The sequence below is a fragment of the Lynx rufus genome, unplaced genomic scaffold (assembly GCF_022079265.1).
Source record: "Lynx rufus isolate CCGP_SWC_20201006 ecotype Redwood Valley unplaced genomic scaffold, mLynRuf1.p SCAF_7, whole genome shotgun sequence".
Lineage (NCBI taxonomy): Eukaryota > Metazoa > Chordata > Mammalia > Carnivora > Felidae > Lynx > Lynx rufus.
The window spans coordinates 43,951,114-43,971,861 of NW_025814889.1; the positions used below are offsets into that span (position 1 = coordinate 43,951,114).

The following is a 20,748-nucleotide window of genomic DNA, read 5'->3' on the forward strand; positions in this document are numbered from 1 at the left end:
TTAAAACTTAGGTTTGCTGCAAATCCACTTGATATCAATAAATCCCCTAGAACTACGGACTCCGTCAGCATTCAGAAATGCAAAGGATCCATTCCCACTAATTTCAAACCTGAAAAGGAATAATTGCAATTAGTTTGGGAACCACTGACAGCTGTAATCAAAAATCAAATTAAGATTCAAGTGATCCGGAACATTTTATACAAAACATTCAGCTCTGTACTCACCCATCACTATATGCTATACAAAAATATCTGCTACATTAAAGGAATAGAAGACTGAAGGTAGATACTTAATTATTATGATTATTAGTATAAACTATAACCTTATTTAAGATAATAAGTAGAAAGGCAGATATACATATAGATATAGATAGACATGGATAAGCCATAGATGTAGATATAAGTCTATATCTACCTACATTTATCTATCTGTATCTATATCATCTATATATCTATATCTATATCATATATATCTATATCTATATCCATATCTATATCTATCTGCATTTATCTATCTATGTCTATTTCTATCCATCTATCAGGAGAGACTGTGTTTGCTAAATCCAAAGATCTCTAGAGTCTTTTTCTTAAAGTATTTTCTTGGCATATTTTTAGCTGATGTTCCTTTTTGAAGGTAAGGAATAAGTTTTATATTCATTTGATGCGTTTGACACATACTGAGATAGAACCCAAAGAGACTAATTGCAATCGTTTCTATTAATTTGCTCTGCTGATGATCGATTTTTCCATTTTCTGTAGTAAGTGTAATTTGTCACGTCTCACATATTTTAGTATTTAATTCATTCCATTGTTTATCTAGAACTTAATGAAATGCTAAGGCAGGAGTACATGGCTACAAGAGAAGAGTCACACAGCCCTTGTTTCCAGGGGCAATAGTACATAAGTAAGAAAGCAACATTCACTCAATAATGGTTACCCAACTAAATAATATTGTTTATGATGGGCATATGGAAAGTTAAAGACAACTATGTGATCACTAATTCTTTAAAACAAAGAGATCTTGTATAAATACAATTAGTTCTCAAAAGGTGCAAGTAATACCTGTGGTTTGGTTTAGAATTTGCAAACGAGCTGGGGCGCCTGGGTGGCTCAGTCGGTTGAGCATCCGGCTTCAGCGCAGGTCATGATCTCACGGTTCGTGAGTTCAAGCCCCGTGTCGGGCTCTGCGCTGACAGCTCAGAGCCTGGAGCCTGTTTTAGATTCTGTGTCTCCCTCTTTCTGACCCTCCCCCGTTCATGCTCTGTCTCTCTCTGTCTCAAAAATAAATAAACGTTAAAAAAAAAAATAGAATTTGCAAATGAGTTGAATTTGCATTATCAAGAGAAGTGTTTATTAGCAAGACTCTGGCAATACAAGTAAAATAAAATAAAATAAAATAACAAAAAAATTCACTGTGTCATTTATTTATTTACTTTTTAATGTTTATTTATTTTTCAGATAGAAAGAGATAGAAAATGAGCAGGGGAGGACCAGAGAGAGAAGGAGACACAGAATCCTTAGCAGGCTCCCAGCTCTGACCTGTCAGCACAGAGCCCAACGGGAGGCTTAAACCACAAACCATGAGATCATGACCCGAGCCAAAGTTGGATGTTTAGCTGATGAGCCACCAGGCTCCCCTCACTGTGTGTCATTTAACAAGGCGGAAGAGATATGGATTGCTCTAAGGTATGTTTCAATGTGAAAGGGCACATGTTACAGGGTGGACACTAACGAAGGCAGTTGCACGTAACAGATAGAAAGATTTCTTTGTAATAATACAACTTAAAATGATCTAAATTTGTATACAACACCGCCATAAAACCTTTCCTACTAAATTGGAAACTCACCAAGGATTGAATATGGTGCCATTGGTCCACTTCCAAGACTCTCCTTGTTTTCTGTTCAATCCGATCCAGTGCATAGAAGTTCCTGCATGCTTCCTCAAAAAATCCTTTCACAAAAAGTCAGGGCATTATCTGCTGCTGAATATTTTCGAGCATATTGCTGAACATGCTTCTCACCCCCACTATCCCATCTTTCATGATTGGCCTCCTAATCTACATGCCCTCCTGCTTTTATAGCAACAGGTAGGGATATTGAGGTTAGTTTTATCAGCAAGATTTTCACTTTCCTCTTGTACTTCCTATATGTTTGTAAGCAATAGAGTGACTTCCACAAAGTCATTGAAATCCTCTGATCTACACTCTCTTGGGTCATCTTTAGGGGTGATTTCTATTTCTCATTATTGAGGAGGAAAACATATTTTAATTCCTTTCTTTCAAGTTTGAACGCATAGACCACCAGTACGTTTTAGCTCCAGAGTGAATGACAAAGCCCATAAACTGATATGATGTTATGTCTGTTTGGATAACAAAATTGGGAGGTGAGCACTTTCTGTAGGAACCGGCACAGAATGTTCTGTAAGGGTGACAGAGAACTAATGCTTCTATTTTGTTTTGTCCACAGGTCCTTTCTTAAAAACCAGAGGAGGGATTTCAGGGGGAAAGAGTTTAATGGAGAGTATAAGTACTGTAAAAATGGGAAAACTCAGTCATAAACTACAGTTGATCCTTGAACAACGGCACCATGCACTTGAGAATCCAAGTGTAACTCTTTTTTCAATTTTACATATTTATGTATTTATTTGTTTAATTTTAGAGATAGAGCATGAGCAGGGAAGGGCCAGAGGGAGAGAGAGAAAGAGAGAGAATCTTAAGCAGGCTCTATGTTCAGCACAGAGCCCAATGCATGGCTTGATCTCATGACCCTGGGATCCTGACCTGAGCTGAAATCAAGAGACTGTTGCTCAGCTGACTGAGCCACCTAGGCACCCCCAAGTATAACTCTTGATTCCCCCCAAACTTAACTGCTAATGGCCTACCTTTGACAGAAAGTCTTGCTGCTAATGGAAACAACTGACACATTTCATATGCTATATATATTATGTAATTTTTTTAATAACAAACTAAAGAAAGGAACTGTTTTTTAAAAAATCATAAGGAAGAGAAAATACACTTTAAGTGCCCTACTGTAATGACTGAAAATAATTTGCATGTAAGTGGACCTGTATAGTTCAAACCTGTGTTGTTCAAGGGTCAACTGTCCTTTGAGTAGATACCAGAATAAGAATATTATTGCTATTGTATGCTTTCTCATATAATCAGAAATCAGACTAACTTCTGGATGAATATGATTTATTGCAACAAAATATATTGAGTGATGGATTTAGTTTCTCTTCTCTTGGCTCCTTGGTATTGGACCACAAACCCATTAGTCAACTTTCTTTATAAACAAACCCTTTCCCTCACTCAGTGCTCGTGCAGCCCAAGTTTCCCTTCCTTTGCCCTCTTTCACTTCTATTCATTGTCTCATTTCCTTCAAATTGTGCTATTTCCTTCAGATCCTTATCCTCAATTCCAAGAGCCATATCTTTTTTATTGTTTTAATTTTTCCAGGCTATTCTCGGCAGAATCAAAATGTAAAAGTATTAAAACAATCTATTTAATAATCTAAAAACATTAAATAAAGACATTTAGCTATATAAACAATATGCATTAAGGACCTAGCATGACTAGCTAATTTGTGTGGGTTCAAATCCCAGTTCACCAAGTTATGGCTCTGTGACAAAGGTTATGTTACACAACATCTCTGTGCCTCACTTTCTTCATCTTTAAAATAGGGGCACTTACATATTTACTTCATAGACCAGGATTGAAGATCGCATGAGTTTTTATAGTTATAGTGCTTAGAACACTGTCTGGTATATATCATCATAGAGTATTCACTTTTATCATTTTAATTCTTAGTAACACTTAAGCACTGAAACGATTGAGAAATTTCTCCTTTTCTTACCATATCCTCTCGTGTATCAATATGAGCAAGTTCTGATCCCTGTGAACTGCAGAATCTTTTGCTGGCTGTCCAATTTTTGGTATCACTGGAAAAATAGAAACACTTTTTTCTTAATCCAATCCATTCATCCTCACATGCCATAGTTCGGGAACACTTTGAAAGTTTTGTTGCTACAAGAAAGAAAGAAAGAAAGAAAGAAAGAAAGAATCAAAAAATAAGTTAAAGAGAGTTTCTATTCATTCTGATGAATCAGTTTCACTTTTACCCCCACAGTTTGCAGTCTCTAAAATTAAATTCACTCATGGAATGATGGATGAATTCAGTCCTTGCTGTCTGTAAAGAAAACCATTCAAGGATTGAGCAGTCCATAGTTCATCTGATTTCCCTGGCTTCTGCTCTGAAGAACAGAACTACCAGCCTCTCATAGTCTATATTGACGTCCTCCCAAAATAATGCATAAAATTTAGCACTCGACAGAGACCTAGAGACATGAATACCATTTCGGTCTCACGGACCAGGGTAATAAAGGAAGGCTTGTCTTTCCTTACAGAAATGAATGGTCCTAGACATAAAAGGACATCCAAGACAGGGAAGTAAAACTCACCATAAATGACAACAAATCACTGAAATATGAGTTAGTAAAAATTTTTTCTCCTTCACCAATATTCAGTGCCAAAGAAGCTGGAATAATGGTGAATTTATTTCTGTACAGAATGTTTTGAGAATTTTATGTTTCAAGGTTTTAGTTAAGTGATGAGTAATCAGTAAAGGATAAAGTCCCTGCCCTCCAAATGGTTGAATAAGTTAATGTAACTGGCAAAGAACCAAGTAAATGTTTAAATGTCAGGCCAAATCCAAAGCCTTCTCTCCTCACTTTGCCATGAATTTTTTTTTTTTTTTGTAATACTTAGAGGCAGATTCAGGCTACCACAGATAGGTAATGAAATATATTGTGTTTTAATTTTTTTAAATAATTAATGAATGAATGTAAAGACTTCTTATAGAAACACTTCTCTATAAATATATTAACTGTCAGATAAATAAATACCAGTAACGTTGCACTCCCAGGACTCTAATAGTGACAGAAAGCTATACAAAAAAAGAATATCAGTACTCTTGTGAATGACAAAGAAAACAAGAATAAAGAGTGCTAAGTGTTACTGGTTTTTTTATGTTTTTATTTTAGAGAGAGAGAAAGTGTGAGCAGGGGAGAGGGACAGAGGGAGAGAGAGAGAAAGTTAAGCAGGCCCCACAATCAGCAGAGTCCAATGCAGGGCTTGATCCCATGACCCTGGGATCATGACCTCAGACAAAATCAAGAGTTGAATGCCCAACAAACTGAGCCAACGAGATGCCCCAAGGGTGCTAAGTGTTACTTTAACTTAAGTCCTAAATTAAGTGCTGTATTAAGCAAAGCATACAATGGAAAATCAAGTCCTGAGACTATTAAGTCACTGCTCAGGAATTTAAAAGTCTACCTTTGACTTATTTTCACAAAACGAACCAACAGTGTCCAGAAGAAAATTGTGAAAATCTTCATTTTCACAAAGCTGCTCCAACAGAGAAAATCTTGCAACAAATCACTTGTGCCATTATGACATTTTTTTTTACATCATAAATATTTCCTAAAACAACTGTTAGTAACATAACTTAATCTTGATCCAAAAGAAATCAGAGCAAAGAAATACTGAAGTTATAAAGACAATATTGCCTGGTGGTTAAAATATCAGGAATTAGAACCAGACAGACAAGAGTCTCCATTCTGGCTCTGGAATTTGTCATTTGTGAGAGGCAGCTTATTCACTCTGGCTTCTATTTCTGTGCCTGTAAACGGATTTCATAATTATACTTATGTCATGGCTTTGTGAGAATTAAATAAAAATAATAAGCATAGTGTATGTAATATTGGTTCTTTTTTAAACAAAAAATTTTGAGAGAGAGAAAGAATGAGTGGGGAAGGGGCAGAGAGAGAGGAAGAGAGAGGATCCCAAGCAGGGTCCGCAATGTCAGTGCAGAACCCAATGCGGAGCTCAAACTCATGAAACCGTGAGATCATGACCTGAGCAGAAACCACAAAGTCAGACGTTCATCTGACTGAGCCACCCAGGTGTCACTAAAATTGGTTCTTTAACTTGCACAAAGTACTCTCAATTAAAACAAACAGGACTATTATGAGGACTTTAAGAGACAAATCAGGGAACATAAGGGAAGGGAAACGAAAGTAATATAAAAACAGGGAGGGGGACAAAACAGAAGAGACTCATAAATCTGGAGAACAAACTGAGGGCTGCTGGAGGGGTTGTGGGAGGGGGGATGGGCTAAATGGGTAAGGGGCACTGAGGAATCTACTCCTGAAATCACGGTTGCACTATATGCTAACTAATTTGGATGTAAATTTTAAAAAATAAAAAACAAACAAACATGGGGAAAAGAACATGACTATTGGTGTTGTTATCTGGTGGTCATTTGAGAATTTATAATTATCTTACTCAAAGACTAAGAACTAGGGGCGCCTGGGTGGCTCAGTCGGTTGGGCGTCCGACTTCGGCTCAGGTCAGGATCTCGTGGTCCGTGAGTTCGAGCCCCGCTGGGGCTCTGGGCTGATGGCTCAGAGCCTGGAGCCTGCTTCCAATTTTGTGTCTCCCTCTCTCTCTGCCCCTCCCCCGTTCATGCTCTGTCTCTCTCTGTCTCAAAAATAAATAAAACGTTAAAAAAAAAAGACTAAGAACTATAATTCAAGACGATGACTGTATTTTGAGATTAAGATGACTGTATTGTGACATTTAGAATATTTAGTTTTTTTTGTTTTTTCTTAAGTGATCTCTACACCCAACATGGAGCTCAAATTCATAACCTTGAGATTAAAAGTCCCATGCTCTATTGACTGAGCCAGCCAGGTGACCCTATTTAATTTTTTTTAATTCACTTTTTTAGCTAAGGTATAGTCATATATTAGTTTCAGGTGTACAACATAGTGATCTGACAGTTTTATACATTAGAAAATGCTCAGTGTGAAAAATGCAGTTATCATTGGTCACCTTCCAAGTTATTATGATATTCTTCACTATATTCCCTATGCTGTACTTTTAATCTGCATGATTATTTATTTTATAACTAAGAAGTCTGTACCTCTTAATACCCTTCACGTATTTGCTCATTCCTCGAACTCCCTCCATCTGGCAAGCAACCACTAGGCTGTTCTCGGTATTTTTTGAGTTTGTGTCTGTTTTTGTTTGCTTATTTTATTTTTTAGATTCTGCATATAAGTGAAATAATACGGTATTTGTCTTTCTCTGGCCTCCTTCACTTCTCATAATACCCTCTAAGTCCATCCTTGTCATCATCATGGGGAGATTTCATTCTTTTTATGGCTGAATAATATCCCATTATGTATATACGCCACGTCTTCTTTATTTATTCACTTACAAATGATATATCCAATAAGGAGTTAATATCCAAAATATAGGAATAACTCATAACACCAAAAAAAGCCAAATAATCCAATTTAAAAATAAACAGGGGACCTAAATAGACATTTTTTCCAGGGAAGATGTGCAGATGGCTAACTGACATGTGACAAAATGCTCAACATCACTAATCATCAGAGAAATGTAAATCAAAACCACAATGGAATATCACCTCTCCTAATCAGAATGGATAGCACGAAGAAAAGACTCAACAGTATTTTTTTTAAGTTTCTTTATTTTGAGAGGAGGGGAGGGGGAGAGAGAGAGAGATGGAAAGAGAGAATCCCAAACAGGCTCCAGGCTGTCAAAGCCGAGCCTGGTGTGGGGCTCAGTCTCATGACCATGAGATCATGACCCGAGCCCAAACCAAGAGTCGGATGCTTAGCTAACTGAACCACCCAGGTGCCCCAGGAGCATTTTTGAGAAAGGCAAGGAATGTGGTAAAACCTGCCAAACCGGTAGGAATCTGAGGACTTGTCTCTACAAGACTTTTTATTACTCCAGGACTGAGAAATCCAAGATTAAGTCTGAGATATGTTTGGCCCTACCGTGCATGGAGAAGCATAGACAATTTATGAGCTAAGCTACTCACCTAGTATGGCAATGGTCAGTATGAGCGAGAGATACATACAAAGGTGTAACATCCAGCCTTTTTTCAATTTGTGAACTGCAAAACAAATAAATGTCTATTGTAAAATGTCCAGAGAAACCTAGCCTGAATATTTATTTATTTATCCCTCTTTATGATAATCAATTTTAAAACTCTCATTAAAAGCATCTACATCTTAAAGTAATAAAGGATACAATGACCTTATAAAGTGCAAAGAAGAGAAGTGCCAATGACCGCTGTAGCTGTTCAGATGGGGCATCAGCAGTGGAGAGATCACTTAGACTTGGTGGAAGGAGGGAGGAAATGCAAGGTTATTTCAAAAGGTAGAAATAGTGTGAATGGTGGATGGTAATCAAGAAAGTCCAAGGTTCAACAAAAGGGCTATGATCAGACAAGTGACTATAAAAGACAACATAAATCAACAAAATCAAAGATAGGAGAGAAAGGACAGTCATAGGATCATATGACAGTAGAAAAATTAAGATAAATGTTTTTATTTATTCTGTAAGCAGTAGGGAGAAATTTAATGCATTTAAGCAAGGAAATGTCAAGATAAAAGCAGTAATTTGTGGTGAGCAGAATGAATTAGAGAGGCGATTTGGCATTCATGGAAATGTTAAGAGATTAAAACAAACAGTAATACTTTTAGTAGTGATCTTCTCTGACACTTACTTAGCAAATGTAGAAACAATCTGGAAAGAATGTTTTTCACTCACATGCATTTAAATATCAGGAAAAAGGATTTGGGGAGTCAGGAAGACGGTGGCAGAAGTGGGAGAGCCACAGGCTCCTCTCATTTCACAAGCACAACTAGAAAACTGTCAAATTAGGGGCGCCTGGGTGGCTCAGTCGGTTAAGTGGCCGACTTTGGCTCAGGTCATGATCTCACGGTCCGGGAGTTCAAGCCCCGCGTCAGGCTCTGTGCTGACAGCTCAGAGTCTGGAGCCTGTTTCAGATTCTGTGTCTCCCTCTCTCTGACCCTCCCCCGTTCATGCTCTGTCTGTCTCTGTCTCAAAAATAAATAAACGTTAAAAAAAAAAAGTTCAAAAAAGAAAACTGTCAAATTGTCCTAAATACCTTAGAAGTTGACCTGAAGAATGACAAAACAAACCCCACGAGTAAAGGGAGAGAAGAGGCCACATTGAAGAAGGTGGGAAGACATGTTTTAAGGGAGAAATAGATGGAGGGTGCTATGGAGGGGAGGGAGTACTGGTCGCAGGAAAGGGAGGGAGAGAGAGGGGAACACACAGGAGAATGCACAAGGAGAACATCTCCCCAAAGACACTGGCTTGGAAAATGAGAGGGGCTGAATTTCATCAGTTCTTGCAACCATTGGGGCTTAAAGCCTGGGTTTTTAAAGGTCGAGAGGCTTGGCGGGAATAGAGCCTTGAGGGCACTGCGCTGCTCCTGGAGACAAGGCAGGCAGACAATCTGGAGGAAGACAATGTTGAAACTGTGATTGCAAGAATGCGGGGGCACACAAAGGGGAGATTATTTACACTTCTCAGAACTCATTACTGAGAGTCAACATTCATAGGAACAAAGATGCAGGTGTGTGCTCCTCCCCATGCCCCCAGCCCCTCAGCATAAAGACAGAGCCATCTGCAAGAAACAATCCAATGCCAACGTTGTCCACCTGACTTATTTACATCAAGTCCCACACCCCTGAACTCTGGCAGGACTGCCCTTCCTAGTCATGCTTACATCAGTCCCAGGGCACTGGTCCCCTCCTATAGAAGATCAGCACAAATGCCTGCCCAGACCACATCTCCTGACCAGAGAGTTCTGCAGGGCCTCCGTTCTGGTGCGGGTGGTGACAGGTCTCATTTCACAGCAGACTAGAGCACACATAGTTAAAACTCACCACATTCAGGCCAGCGACCAAACACTGCCCACAGTAGGCAAGGAGAGCCGCTGCAAAACACAACAGCAGAGCACATGCGGCACAAACCAGGGATCCTCCCTGAAGCATCAGGCCCTGAACATTACATGACTCCTTCTTCATAAAGCCACTACTTTGAGGAGCAGGAGACATGACTGGCTTTTCGAACACAAAGAAGAAAGCAGAGACTTAGACAAAATGCCAAATGAAAGAACAAGGTAAGGCCACTGCCAGACATCTAAGTGAAACAGATATAAGTAACATGCTTGTTACAGAATTAAAAGCAACAACTATAACAATATTCAACTGGATTTGAGAAGAAAAAAAAAAGGAAGACATCAGTGGGACCCTTGCCACAGAAATCAAAGAGTCAAAAAAGTATCAGAGATGAAGAGTGCAATACGCAAGATTGGACACAGGCTTGATTCAATGAACAGCAGGCTGGAAGAAGCAGAGGACTGAATTAGTGACCTAGAAGACAAAATAATGGAAAATAATGAAGTTGAACAATAGCGAGAAAGAGAATTATGGAAAATGAGAATAGGCTTAGAGAACTCAGTGACTCCATCAAAAGTAATATCATTTGTATTATAGGAGTCCCAGAGAAGAAAGAACAGATGGCATAAAACTTATTTGAAGAGATAACAGCTAAAAACTTCCTTAATCTGGGGAAGGAAACAGACATCCAGATCTAGGAGGCACAGAGAAATCCCATCAAAATTAACAAAAGCAGGCCAACAACAAAGCCCATTGTAATTAAACTTGCAAAATACAGTGCAAAGAAAAAAATCTTAAAAGCACCAAGACAAAAGAAGTCCTTAACTTACAAGGGAAGAACCTTAAGGCTAGATTCAGATCTCTCCAGGAGAAACTTGGAAGCCAGAAAGGAAGGGCATGATACGTTCCACATGCTGACTAGGAAAAATCTGCAGCCAAGAATACTCTATCCAGCAAGGCTATCATTTGGAATAGGAGAGATAAGGATTTCCCAGATACACAAAAACTAAAGGAGTTCATGACCACAAGCCAGCCCTGCAAGAAATACTAAAGTGGACTCTTTAAATGCAAAGGAGAGACCAAAAGTGACAAAGACAAGAAAGGATCAGAAAAAATCTCTAGAAACAATTACAAAACAAGTAATAAAATGGCAATAAATACATATCTATCAACAATTATTTTGAATGTAAGTAGACTAAATGCTTCCAAAATATATAAAGAACTTATATAACTCAACCTCCCCCCCAAAAAAAACCCTAATAATCCATTTTAAAAATGGGCAGAAGACATGAATAGACATTTTCCCAAAGAAGACGTCCAGATGGCAAACGGACACATGAAAAGATGCTCAACATCAATGATCCCCAGGGGAATGCAAATCAAAACTGCAATGAGATATCACCTCACTCTGTCAGAACGTGCTAAAATGAATCACACAGGAAACCGCAGGTGTTGGCGAGGATGCAGAGGAAGGGGACCCCTCTCACGGGGTTGGCGGGAATGCAAGCTGGCACAGCCACTCTGGAAAACAGTGGCATAAAAAGAATGAAAGCTATTTATTTATTTTTTTTATTTTTATTAAAAAAATTTTTTTTACATTTATTTATTTTTGAGAGCCAGAGAGAGCCAGAGCACACGTGGGGGCGGGGCGGAGAGAGAAGGGGACACAGAATCGGAAGCAGGCTCCAGGCTCGGAGGTTTCACCCACTGAGCCACCCAGGCACCCCTCGGCTGGGCTTTTCAACAAAAAGATTAATACGGGAAAAACAAGGTACTGACCCATCACATGGGAGAAGCCAAAACGAAGAGGAAATCCAAGGGGATTTTAGAAAGCCAGCCTACTTAGCATCTTCCACAAAGAACAATACTTTTGGAGAGAAGTAACAGCAGAAGGAAAAGCAGGTTTAGTCTTCTTCCAAAGGTGGCGCTCTGTGGGAAGCTAATGGAGTACGGTTTGCTTTCCAGGGGCTAATAAGAATTGGTGTAGTGAAAGGAGAATTTATATCTTTAGGTGGAAAAGGTGGAGTAGGGTGAGTTTCTTCCGTGTTCATTGCTTCCTGATTGCTTTCGGTGCAGAATATTTTTTATGTCAAAGAGACATATTTGGGGATACGCATTCTGGTTTCCTTCAGTTTCATGATCACAGTAAAAGGGGAAAGGTGTCTTTTTAAAAAACTGCTTATTTATTTATTTCTGAGAGAAAGAGAGAGAAAGAGCACAAGTGGAGGATGAGCAGAGACAGAGAGAGAAAATCCCAAGCAGGCTCCGTGCTGCCAGCGAGGGCCGGAAGCGGGGCTCATCTCACGCACCGTGAGACCACGACCTGAGCCGAATTTAAGAGTTGGTTGCTCAACCCAGGTACACAGGTGCCCTTTCCACATTTACTTTAATTATTTCTTTTTTCACGTTTCGTTTTGGCATTTTATCTCTCCCCCAAATCTATTGATTCTCTGTTATCTAAGTTGATAAATGCATGGGTATTTCACTTTGTTAGGACTGCCCTAATGAGGCACCACAGACTGGGTGGCTTAAACAACAGATATTTATTGTGTCTCATTTCTGGAGGCTGGAAGTCTGAAACTAAGGTGTTGGTGGGGTTGGTTCTTTGTGGGGGCTGTAAGGAAAGGATCTGTTCTAGGCTTTTTTTTTTTTTTTTTTTTTGGCTTATAGTTATCACTATGTTGATAGGGCATTATCCCTGTATGTGAGTCTATCTCCAAATTTCCCCTTTGAATAAGGACATCAGTCATAATGGGTTGGGGTCCACCCCCACTGACTTCATTTTAATTTAATAAAGACTCGATCTCCAAATGAGATCACAGTCTGAGATACTGGGGGTTTGGACGCCAACCTATGAGTTTGTGGGGGGCAGAATTCAACCTGTAACAACTGATGAATCATTTTCAAAATATTTCATTAAATTTTCATATTTATGGTTTTTAAATGTTTATTTATTTGTGAGAGAGAGATAGAGAGAGCAGGGGATGGGGTAGAGAGGGAGGGAGAGAGAGAATCCCAGGCAGCTCGGTGCTGTCTGTGTAGAGTCTGACTCTGGGCTTGAACCCACGAACTGTAAGATCATGACCTGAGCTGAAATCAAGAGTCAGATGCTTAACTGCCTGAGCCATCCAGGCACCCCCTAATGCCAATTTTAATTTTGTGTTTGGCTCTCTCTTTTTTGTTATTTTTTAACCTTTATTCATGTTTTTTTTTTTATTTTTTTTTAATTTTGTTTTTTTTCAACGTTTTTTATTTATTTTTGGGACAGAGAGAGACAGAGCATGAACGGGGGAGGGTCAGAGAGAGAGGGAGACACAGAATCGGAAACAGGCTCCAGGCTCCGAGCCATCAGCCCAGAGCCTGACGGGGGGCTCGAACTCAAGGACCGCGAGATCGTGACCTGGCTGAAGTCGGACGCTTAACGGACTGCGCCACCCAGGCGCCCCTACCTTTATTCATGTTTTTGAGAGACAGAGGCAGTGAAAGTAGGGGAAGAACAGAGAGAGAGGGAGACACAGAATCTGAAGGAGGCTCTAGGCTCTGAGTTGTCAGCACAGAGCCCGACGTGGGGCTCAAACCTACAAACAGTGAGATCATGACCTGAGCCGAATGGATGCTTAACCAACTGAGCCATCCAGGCACCCCATAATTCTGTGTTTGGCTTTCTTTAATTTATCCTCCATTTCATCTCTCTCTCTCTCTCTATGTGTGTGTGTCTCTCTCTCCATCTCTCTCTCCTTCTCAGATCCTCCTTCTCTTACTCTCTTGAGTTGGCATTTCTACTTGCATTTCATATCGCTCAGCTTTTCTTTTGTATTTTCCATTTCGTTTTCTTTTCTACTGTGTTTTAGACTAATTCATTCTTAATGGCATCAATTCTACTGATCAACTCTACAAAATGTCCTTTATTTCAAATATATTTCCATGCTTAATATTTCCACTTGGTTTTTCTAATCTTGTTGAGTGTTTTTATTATGTTTTAATTCTCATAATAACTCTTCGATTTTTCTTCTTGGAATATTCTAGGAGTTATTGCGTTTTAGAGGGGTTACCTTTTTCAGGTCCCCAGCTATTTTACATGTTCTCCAGGCATCAGTGACCTCATATAGTATCATGACTGAAGGCCAATTTTTTTTTTAATTTTTTTTTACATTATTTATTTTTGAGACAGAGAGAGACAGAGCATGAAAAGGGGAGGAGCAGAGAGAGAGAGGGAGACACAGAATCCAAAACAGGCTCCAGGCTCTGAGCTGTCAGCACAGAGCCCGACACGGGGCTCGAACTCACGGACTGTGAGATCATGACCTGAGCCGAAGTCGGATGCTCAACCGACCGAGCCACCCAGGCGCCCCTGAAGGCCAATGTTTTAATTTGAGGAGACATCATGACCTTGGAGTGCAAAACTGTGAGTTATAAACACAACAGACTACTGTCGGCAGCCCCTTTCTGTTTCTACCTCACAGAAAATCTTCTCTGGTCCAGAATTCAACCTTAAAGGCTATGAAAAAAGCAGTACTTGGAGAAGGCCATCTTTTTACATTATAATCCCAATCCATGGGGTTTGTGAGGAAAGGAAATAGAGGAATTAATATAATAAGGTTCCTGGCTAGCCTGCAAGGGTACCATTTTAAAACGCAATCTAACCAAATTATAAACATATACATTCCAGACACCAGATATCCAAAATATAGGAAGCAAACACTGACAGAATTTTCAAAATGATTCTGAATTTTAGATCGCTGGACATCAGTGTTACAAAAAAATAAATAAATAAAATGTAATACATTTGGCCAAATAAATCAGTCAGCTTTGTATGGTCACAGATCTGTTTAACGAGGGTAAAGAGGAGAAGGATTCCTATTGCTGCACGATGGAAAGAGTTAAGATATGAAGGATTCTGGTGAGGTTACTGGAAGAAGATGAGGACAGCAAACTGCAGAAATCTCGTCCAGGTACGGACATGCAAGAATGAGGGAAAACAAAACTTCGGCTGTTAATTCATGTTAACAATGAATTATGTTTCAATGTATGTTTTCTCTGAATTCAGAGTCTAGCCAATTACATATTAACAGTCTTTTTGTTAGCTTCACATGGCCATTGGGAGAGCATCCCTTCTACATGTGCCATATCTATGTTAAAGATCACTAACTAGAAGATAATCAGGGATATGAAGGTAGCATGGGAGAGTGCTTAAGATTTCAGTGTCTTGCTTCATCCATCTGTGTGTAAGGCCAGATATGCATAAGTGTGTATATATACGCAGAGTTACCTTTTCCTAAGCACTGAACACTTATCGGGCAATGAACTAGATACTCTTCACGGAAAACCTGACTCATTCCTCATAACAACGTCCGTGAGACAAGATGAATTATCCTTATTTTATAAATGCAGACACTGATGCTCAGAGAGATTAATGATTTCATCCGAGGTCATTGCAGTACTATAAAAAAAATCACTTATTTGTACTTAGTATTTTCGGTCCTCTGGCTTTTTAATTGTTCTTGTGCCCTACTTCTTTTTTATTTTTTTTGTTTGATTTTGTTTCCTGTGAATTCATTTCGGGAGACGCGTCGCGATCATTTTAAAATTTTTACATCTGCAAATTTGCTCAGACATCTGCTAGACTGGGTGAAAAACCTGAATGAAAACCCCTTTATGCACGTGAAGAAGTTGCACTATTCTCTTTACGCAGCTGCTGTCGCTGATGAGAAACTTACCATCCAGAGGAGGATTTTCGGTTTCTTGGGGTTCATCCGGTTTGTGTGTTTTCCTTCTCTTTGAAGGCTTCCAAGATTTCCTCTTTGTACTTGATGTTTTGCAATTCAGCAGCAGTTGTCAGATTACCAAAAACATCCTTTTAATCTTTCTGCTCATCACTGTGCATGCTTTTTCCAATTTGAGGAGCATAGGTTTCTTCTGTTATGATACTTTTTCTTCTGCTACTACTAAAAATAACCCCGTCCCTTTATACTTCACTCTTTCTGGGACTCCTCTGTATACCACGCCCCTAAACTTTCTACTTATCACTTACATTTATTGTTGTGCTATTTTTCTTTTTTAATGCTTATTTTTGAGAGAGAGAGAGAGAGAGACAAAGTGTGAGCGGGGGAGGGGCAGAGAGAGAGGGAGACGCAGAATCTGAAGCAAGTTCTAGGCTCTGGGTTGTCAGCACAGTGACCTGAAACTCACTAACCTTGAGATCATGACCTGAGCCGAAGTCGGACGCTTGACCAGCTAAGCCATCCACGTGTCCCACTATTTTTCTTTCTCTCTTTTTTATTAAATTTATTTTGAGAGAGAGGGCGGGTGGGGAATCCCAAGCAGACTCCACAGGGTCAGTGCAGAGCCCAACGCGGAGCTCCAACTCAGGAACCGTGAGACATGACCTGAGCCGAAATCAAGTTAATCTGACGATTAACTGGCTGAGCCACCCAGGCGCCCCAGTTGTGTTAGTTTTCAACGATATCAAAGAGAATTATTCAGTGTCACAAGGACACAAATTCTATCTGATAAGAAAAATCAGTCCTTCTATTAGCAATCCGTTCTTGAACAAATTCCTTAGTGGAGAGACAATGGCAATCCGCAGGTATCTGCTTTCACCCTCAAAAAAATAACTGAGGAAAGTTCGGAGGTAGGGGAAAGACAGAGATTTGGGAAATCAACATAAGGGACTGCTAGAAAGCCCTTTGGAGGTCTAAGGCTAGTTTATACATGTGAGCGTTGTGTGTGTGCATGAGTGTGCACGAATGCTAAGAGTGATAAGGCTCAGGGCTTGCATTTGGGAGATACAGCAGCGTGTACAGAGGCTACAAAAAAGAAAATATGTTCAAGGCAAGTTTTGGATTTCTGCTTTTGCTTCCTTCCTTCTGGCCTTCGGACAATTATTACATTTTCTGGTGCTCAAGAAATCACCCAGGACTCCCGAGTGTGCGTGATGAGTGCTCAAAAGCCATGCTGAAAAGAAAAGACTGAATTTATTTTATTGTGGTAAAAAACAAAATAAAACTTAGCCTTTGACCTGCCTTTAAGTGAATAACACATTGCATTTGCTAAAGACACTTCTAATTAAAATTGCTCAGAATTGAAACAGACCGCTTTGCAAGATAGAGATGTTATCACTACAAGTATTCTGGCGTAGAAATTTCTGCTAGAAATGTTGTAGCTAGAAATGTCACACGAAGTGAGAAGTTTTATTAAGTGACTACTGAAGTCTCCTCCACTTTTAAGATTACTAGATTTGTTTATTAAGAGACTCGCTGGATAGCTGCTATCGGAATTCATACCGGTAAACTGCAGAAATGATTTGTTTCTCTTCATTGTCTTTTTCATGAAGTTTTGAAAGGTTTCCTATTCCGATCATGTAATTTGGCAAAAACGGTTCACTCATGTTGTCTAACAGAAACCCTATCAATTGTCGTGAATGGTGGCGTTTTGTTTCGTTTCATTGTGGCTCATTGTCATTTGTTAGTTTGCCTGTTTGCATTTCAATCCAGTTAAAATTAGCATAATTTTTAGGCTTAGTCAATCCTTACACTTCAAAAGCCCTTTTCAGCCCTAATAAGTATCTTCAAGCCATCTTCCAGATTTTCTCAACTTTTATCAAGATGATGTTGGGGAAACAATAAAGACACTGGACACTGAACGATTCTGAAAATCCACCTGACCCAAGCAGAAACATTTAGAAATATCTTCACTCACTTTAGCAAGACATCAGCTACTTCAATCCATCTGTGGTCTGTGCTAGTTGAGAGAGTGAATGCAATCTCCATTACAGGATTGGGCAAATAACTTTTCTCTGTTGTAAGAGTACATTTGAAAAAAACCTTTTTTATTGGCATATAATGCACACACCATAAAATTCACCCCAAATATTTTCATTCTCACAAGCTTATGCTCACTCTCTTACAGATACAAAACTCCACACATTCTCCCCAATCTTGCATTACTTTACAGAGCTGCTTCCTCTACCTCATAAACTTGAGTAGTTTTCCTCCCTTAGGAAAGAGTTCGGCATTTTTAGACTGTCCTATATTTTGTTTTTTATTGATTTTCCCTTCATTCTCCGTCACCCAAGGAAACTTACTTTTCCTGCATATCCGGTTACCATGCCTCGCATCACGCAGCTCTGGGGTGATCATGGCGTCTGTGATTGATCCAGATCAACAGGAGAGAACTAGAAGGCTACCTCCATACATCGCTAACAAAGAAAAAGAATCAGCAGGCTTTTACGTCCAACTGTAGTGGAAAAATTGGCAATGCTCATTTGAACCAAGGAGAAGTGGTATGAGTAAACTGTCAAACCAGTTCAGACCAGAGATAAAAATAGATTCATTGGGATAAGTGGGTAGTTGACTCATCCATAATAAGCAAAGGAGTGTCATGAAATTGGCAAAATATTTTTGTCCTTAAAGAATAAAAATATCCTATGTGGCATATTGAGTGGAACACATGGAAAATAATATGGAAAATAATATGGAAAGATGGAAAATAATATCCATCGCCTTATAGCACTCTATATTTCTTTCTTGGAATTATCTCATTTCTCATCTTTATAGAAAGCCAAATCATTAATAGTAATTACCTACACACACACATTATTCAGTCTATATGGGTTCAAATGCAGTTATTACTTGTGTGACATTTAGAAAGCTATTTAAACTCCGATGCTCAGCTCTCCCTTCTGTAAAATTGAGAGCAAAATTCTACTTACCTGTAGGAATGTTACAGTGATCAAATGAGGTTATACATGGAGAATGCTTACAATAATCATTGCCTGGCATTATGCCTGGCATCTTTCTTTCTTTCTTTCTTTCTTTTTCTTTCTTTCTTTTTTTCTTTCTTTTCTTTCTTTCTTTCTTTCTCTTTATCATTTATCATCTATTTCTATCTATCTATCCATTATCTATCCATCTATTATCTATCTATCCATTATCTATCTATCTATCTATCTATCTATCTATCATCTATTTCTATCTACCCATCCATCCATCCATAGACACACACACACACACACACACACACACACATATTCTGGTACGTGTATCACTTTAAAACCTACTTATGAATTATAGCATATGTATGAACTAAAATAGAACTATATATTCCTCGAAGATTTTGCGTATGAAGCTGTATTATGTTTTTAAAAATTTATACCTTGAAGTCATTCACTGGTTGGAGCACTGATCCACTTACTGGTTAGAGTCAGTATGTTTCTCTGGATTTGTTATATAAATTTGCCCAATTATGACAACCAAAATGTGTGCCTGTCTCAGCTCTCTGTGCAGAGCCATTCCTGTGTTCATTCCTGTAAGACTGAGAAGCTTATCTACAGACCCTAGCAGACATCCCCTCAGTTTTATTTAATCACGCTGGAGGCTTGAATACCTTCAGCATGGTTGGTCCATGCCTTCTGGACTTTTGGAAAGAGCCATTTTTGGCATCATGAAGACCTGATTCTAATCTTGGGTACAGAATTTGCTAGTTGTTTTGACTACTGGAAAGTTACATGAACTCCCTTCATTGGCTTCCTTTATAGGTCTTGTGGAAACACATACTTTCCTCATTTTGCTTGGAAGGCTATTAAATGAGATGGCATAAAGTATACTGGACACAGAAAGGACATGGTAGACATTCAGTGAACTTGAACAACTTTTCTCCCCGTACATGCTCCCTTTCAGCCTTGCACACACATATATTAAAGCACCTCACATTTTGCTTTGCAATTACTGTTTCTTTTTCTCCTCTGAGCCTGACAGAGGCAATTGAGTAGTTTAACAGAACCTACAAATAATCTAAGCTTTCATTTGCTCATTTGTTTAAGAAAAATTTGAGAAAATTTCTTCTGAGAATATTTCATCACTCATTGCGTTTGTAAATGTAAAAGGAAAGAAAACATAGACTAAAATAGTAAGATGTGCACAGATTTATAATCAAAACTAGAATGTTGACCCTCTCCCTCTGCCCCTCAGATTCCTATTTAAATATGATCTGGGATCTAGGGGCACCTGGGTGGCTCAGTGAGTTAAGCATCTCTCAGTTTGAGCTCAGGTCACAATCTCATGGTTTCATGGGTTCAAGCCCCATGGTGGGCTCTGTGTTCACAGTTAGGAGTCTGCTTGGGATTCTCTCTCCCTCTCTCCTGCCCCTCCCCCCAACCTTGCACTGTCTTTCAAAAATAAACTTTAAAAAATACATATGATCTGGGCTCTAAATCCCATAGATTTGTGAAAGATAGATTTCCATGATTTCTTCAAGTCACAAGGGCATCTTCCCTCACATTCTGCTCTCTAAATATTCATGTTTTGCTCACCACGACCCACATCCCAAAGCCCGATTTCTTCCGTGGTTTCAGCGACAGCAAATCCGTGTGATACAATTCTTCAGCTCAGTAATCTGAATAAAGATCTAGGAAACCGTGAAAAATTGTACATGGCTCAGTATAAATTCATTTTCAGGGGATTTGGTCTTTGATGGTGATGCAAAGTCAGAAACCCTAATTAATCTCTGAACACCTCTCCCGTGGCCTTCTCTCCAAATTCTAAATGCGTTAACATACCACTGGAGGCTGAGTGGAACACCCAATGCTCACTCCATGCTTCATGTTTTATCTCTTATAGGCAGATGTAGTTGAAGTTCAGAGGCGTAGAGGAATCTTTCACTGCCTTTTCTTTACCCTCCAATCTGTTCCCGAGGCGTGCTGTTGAATCAGTTATGAACACGACCACCATCGTACCCATAGGCTTAGACACACCAGCTTATGTGGCTTAGCAACGTCATGTAAAAACTCAGCGTAGTTTCTTGACTTCTTAGATTACCATTTAAATGAAGAGAAGTCATTGAAAACTTCACCAAGCAACTTAAAACATATGTCTGATAAGAAGAAAAACGTATATACATGAATGTACAATGAATAAAAAAGTTTGTCTTTCATTACTTTATTCG

The 20,748-nt window shown here is 39.2% G+C and overlaps 1 protein-coding gene across 1 annotated transcript; it reads right to left on the minus strand.

Moving 5' to 3' along the window:
- On the minus strand, positions 1–17,945 carry CLEC2A (C-type lectin domain family 2 member A). Its single transcript, XM_047065356.1, has 5 exons — positions 17,891–17,945; positions 7,911–7,985; positions 3,852–4,021; positions 1,847–1,950; positions 1–109 (listed from the first exon to the last, which is right to left on the minus strand). The coding sequence occupies exons 1-5, from the start codon at positions 17,943–17,945 to the stop codon at positions 1–3; spliced, it is 513 nt and encodes a 170-aa protein (XP_046921312.1).
- Positions 17,946–20,748: the final 2,803 nt, after the last annotated feature.

Excerpts from the sequence above, each read along its gene's own strand:
- CLEC2A (XM_047065356.1), bottom strand. The coding sequence starts at position 17,945 with ATGATCACCCCAGAGCTGCGTGATGCGAGGCATGGTAACCGGATATGC. Across the intron at positions 1,951-3,851 it reads TTGATACACGAGAGGATATG|GATTTTTTGAGGAAGCATGC; the intron begins GTAAGAAAAGGA and ends TTTTTGTGAAAG. Across the intron at positions 110-1,846 it reads GGCACCATATTCAATCCTTG|GTTTGAAATTAGTGGGAATG; the intron begins GTGAGTTTCCAA and ends ATTCCTTTTCAG.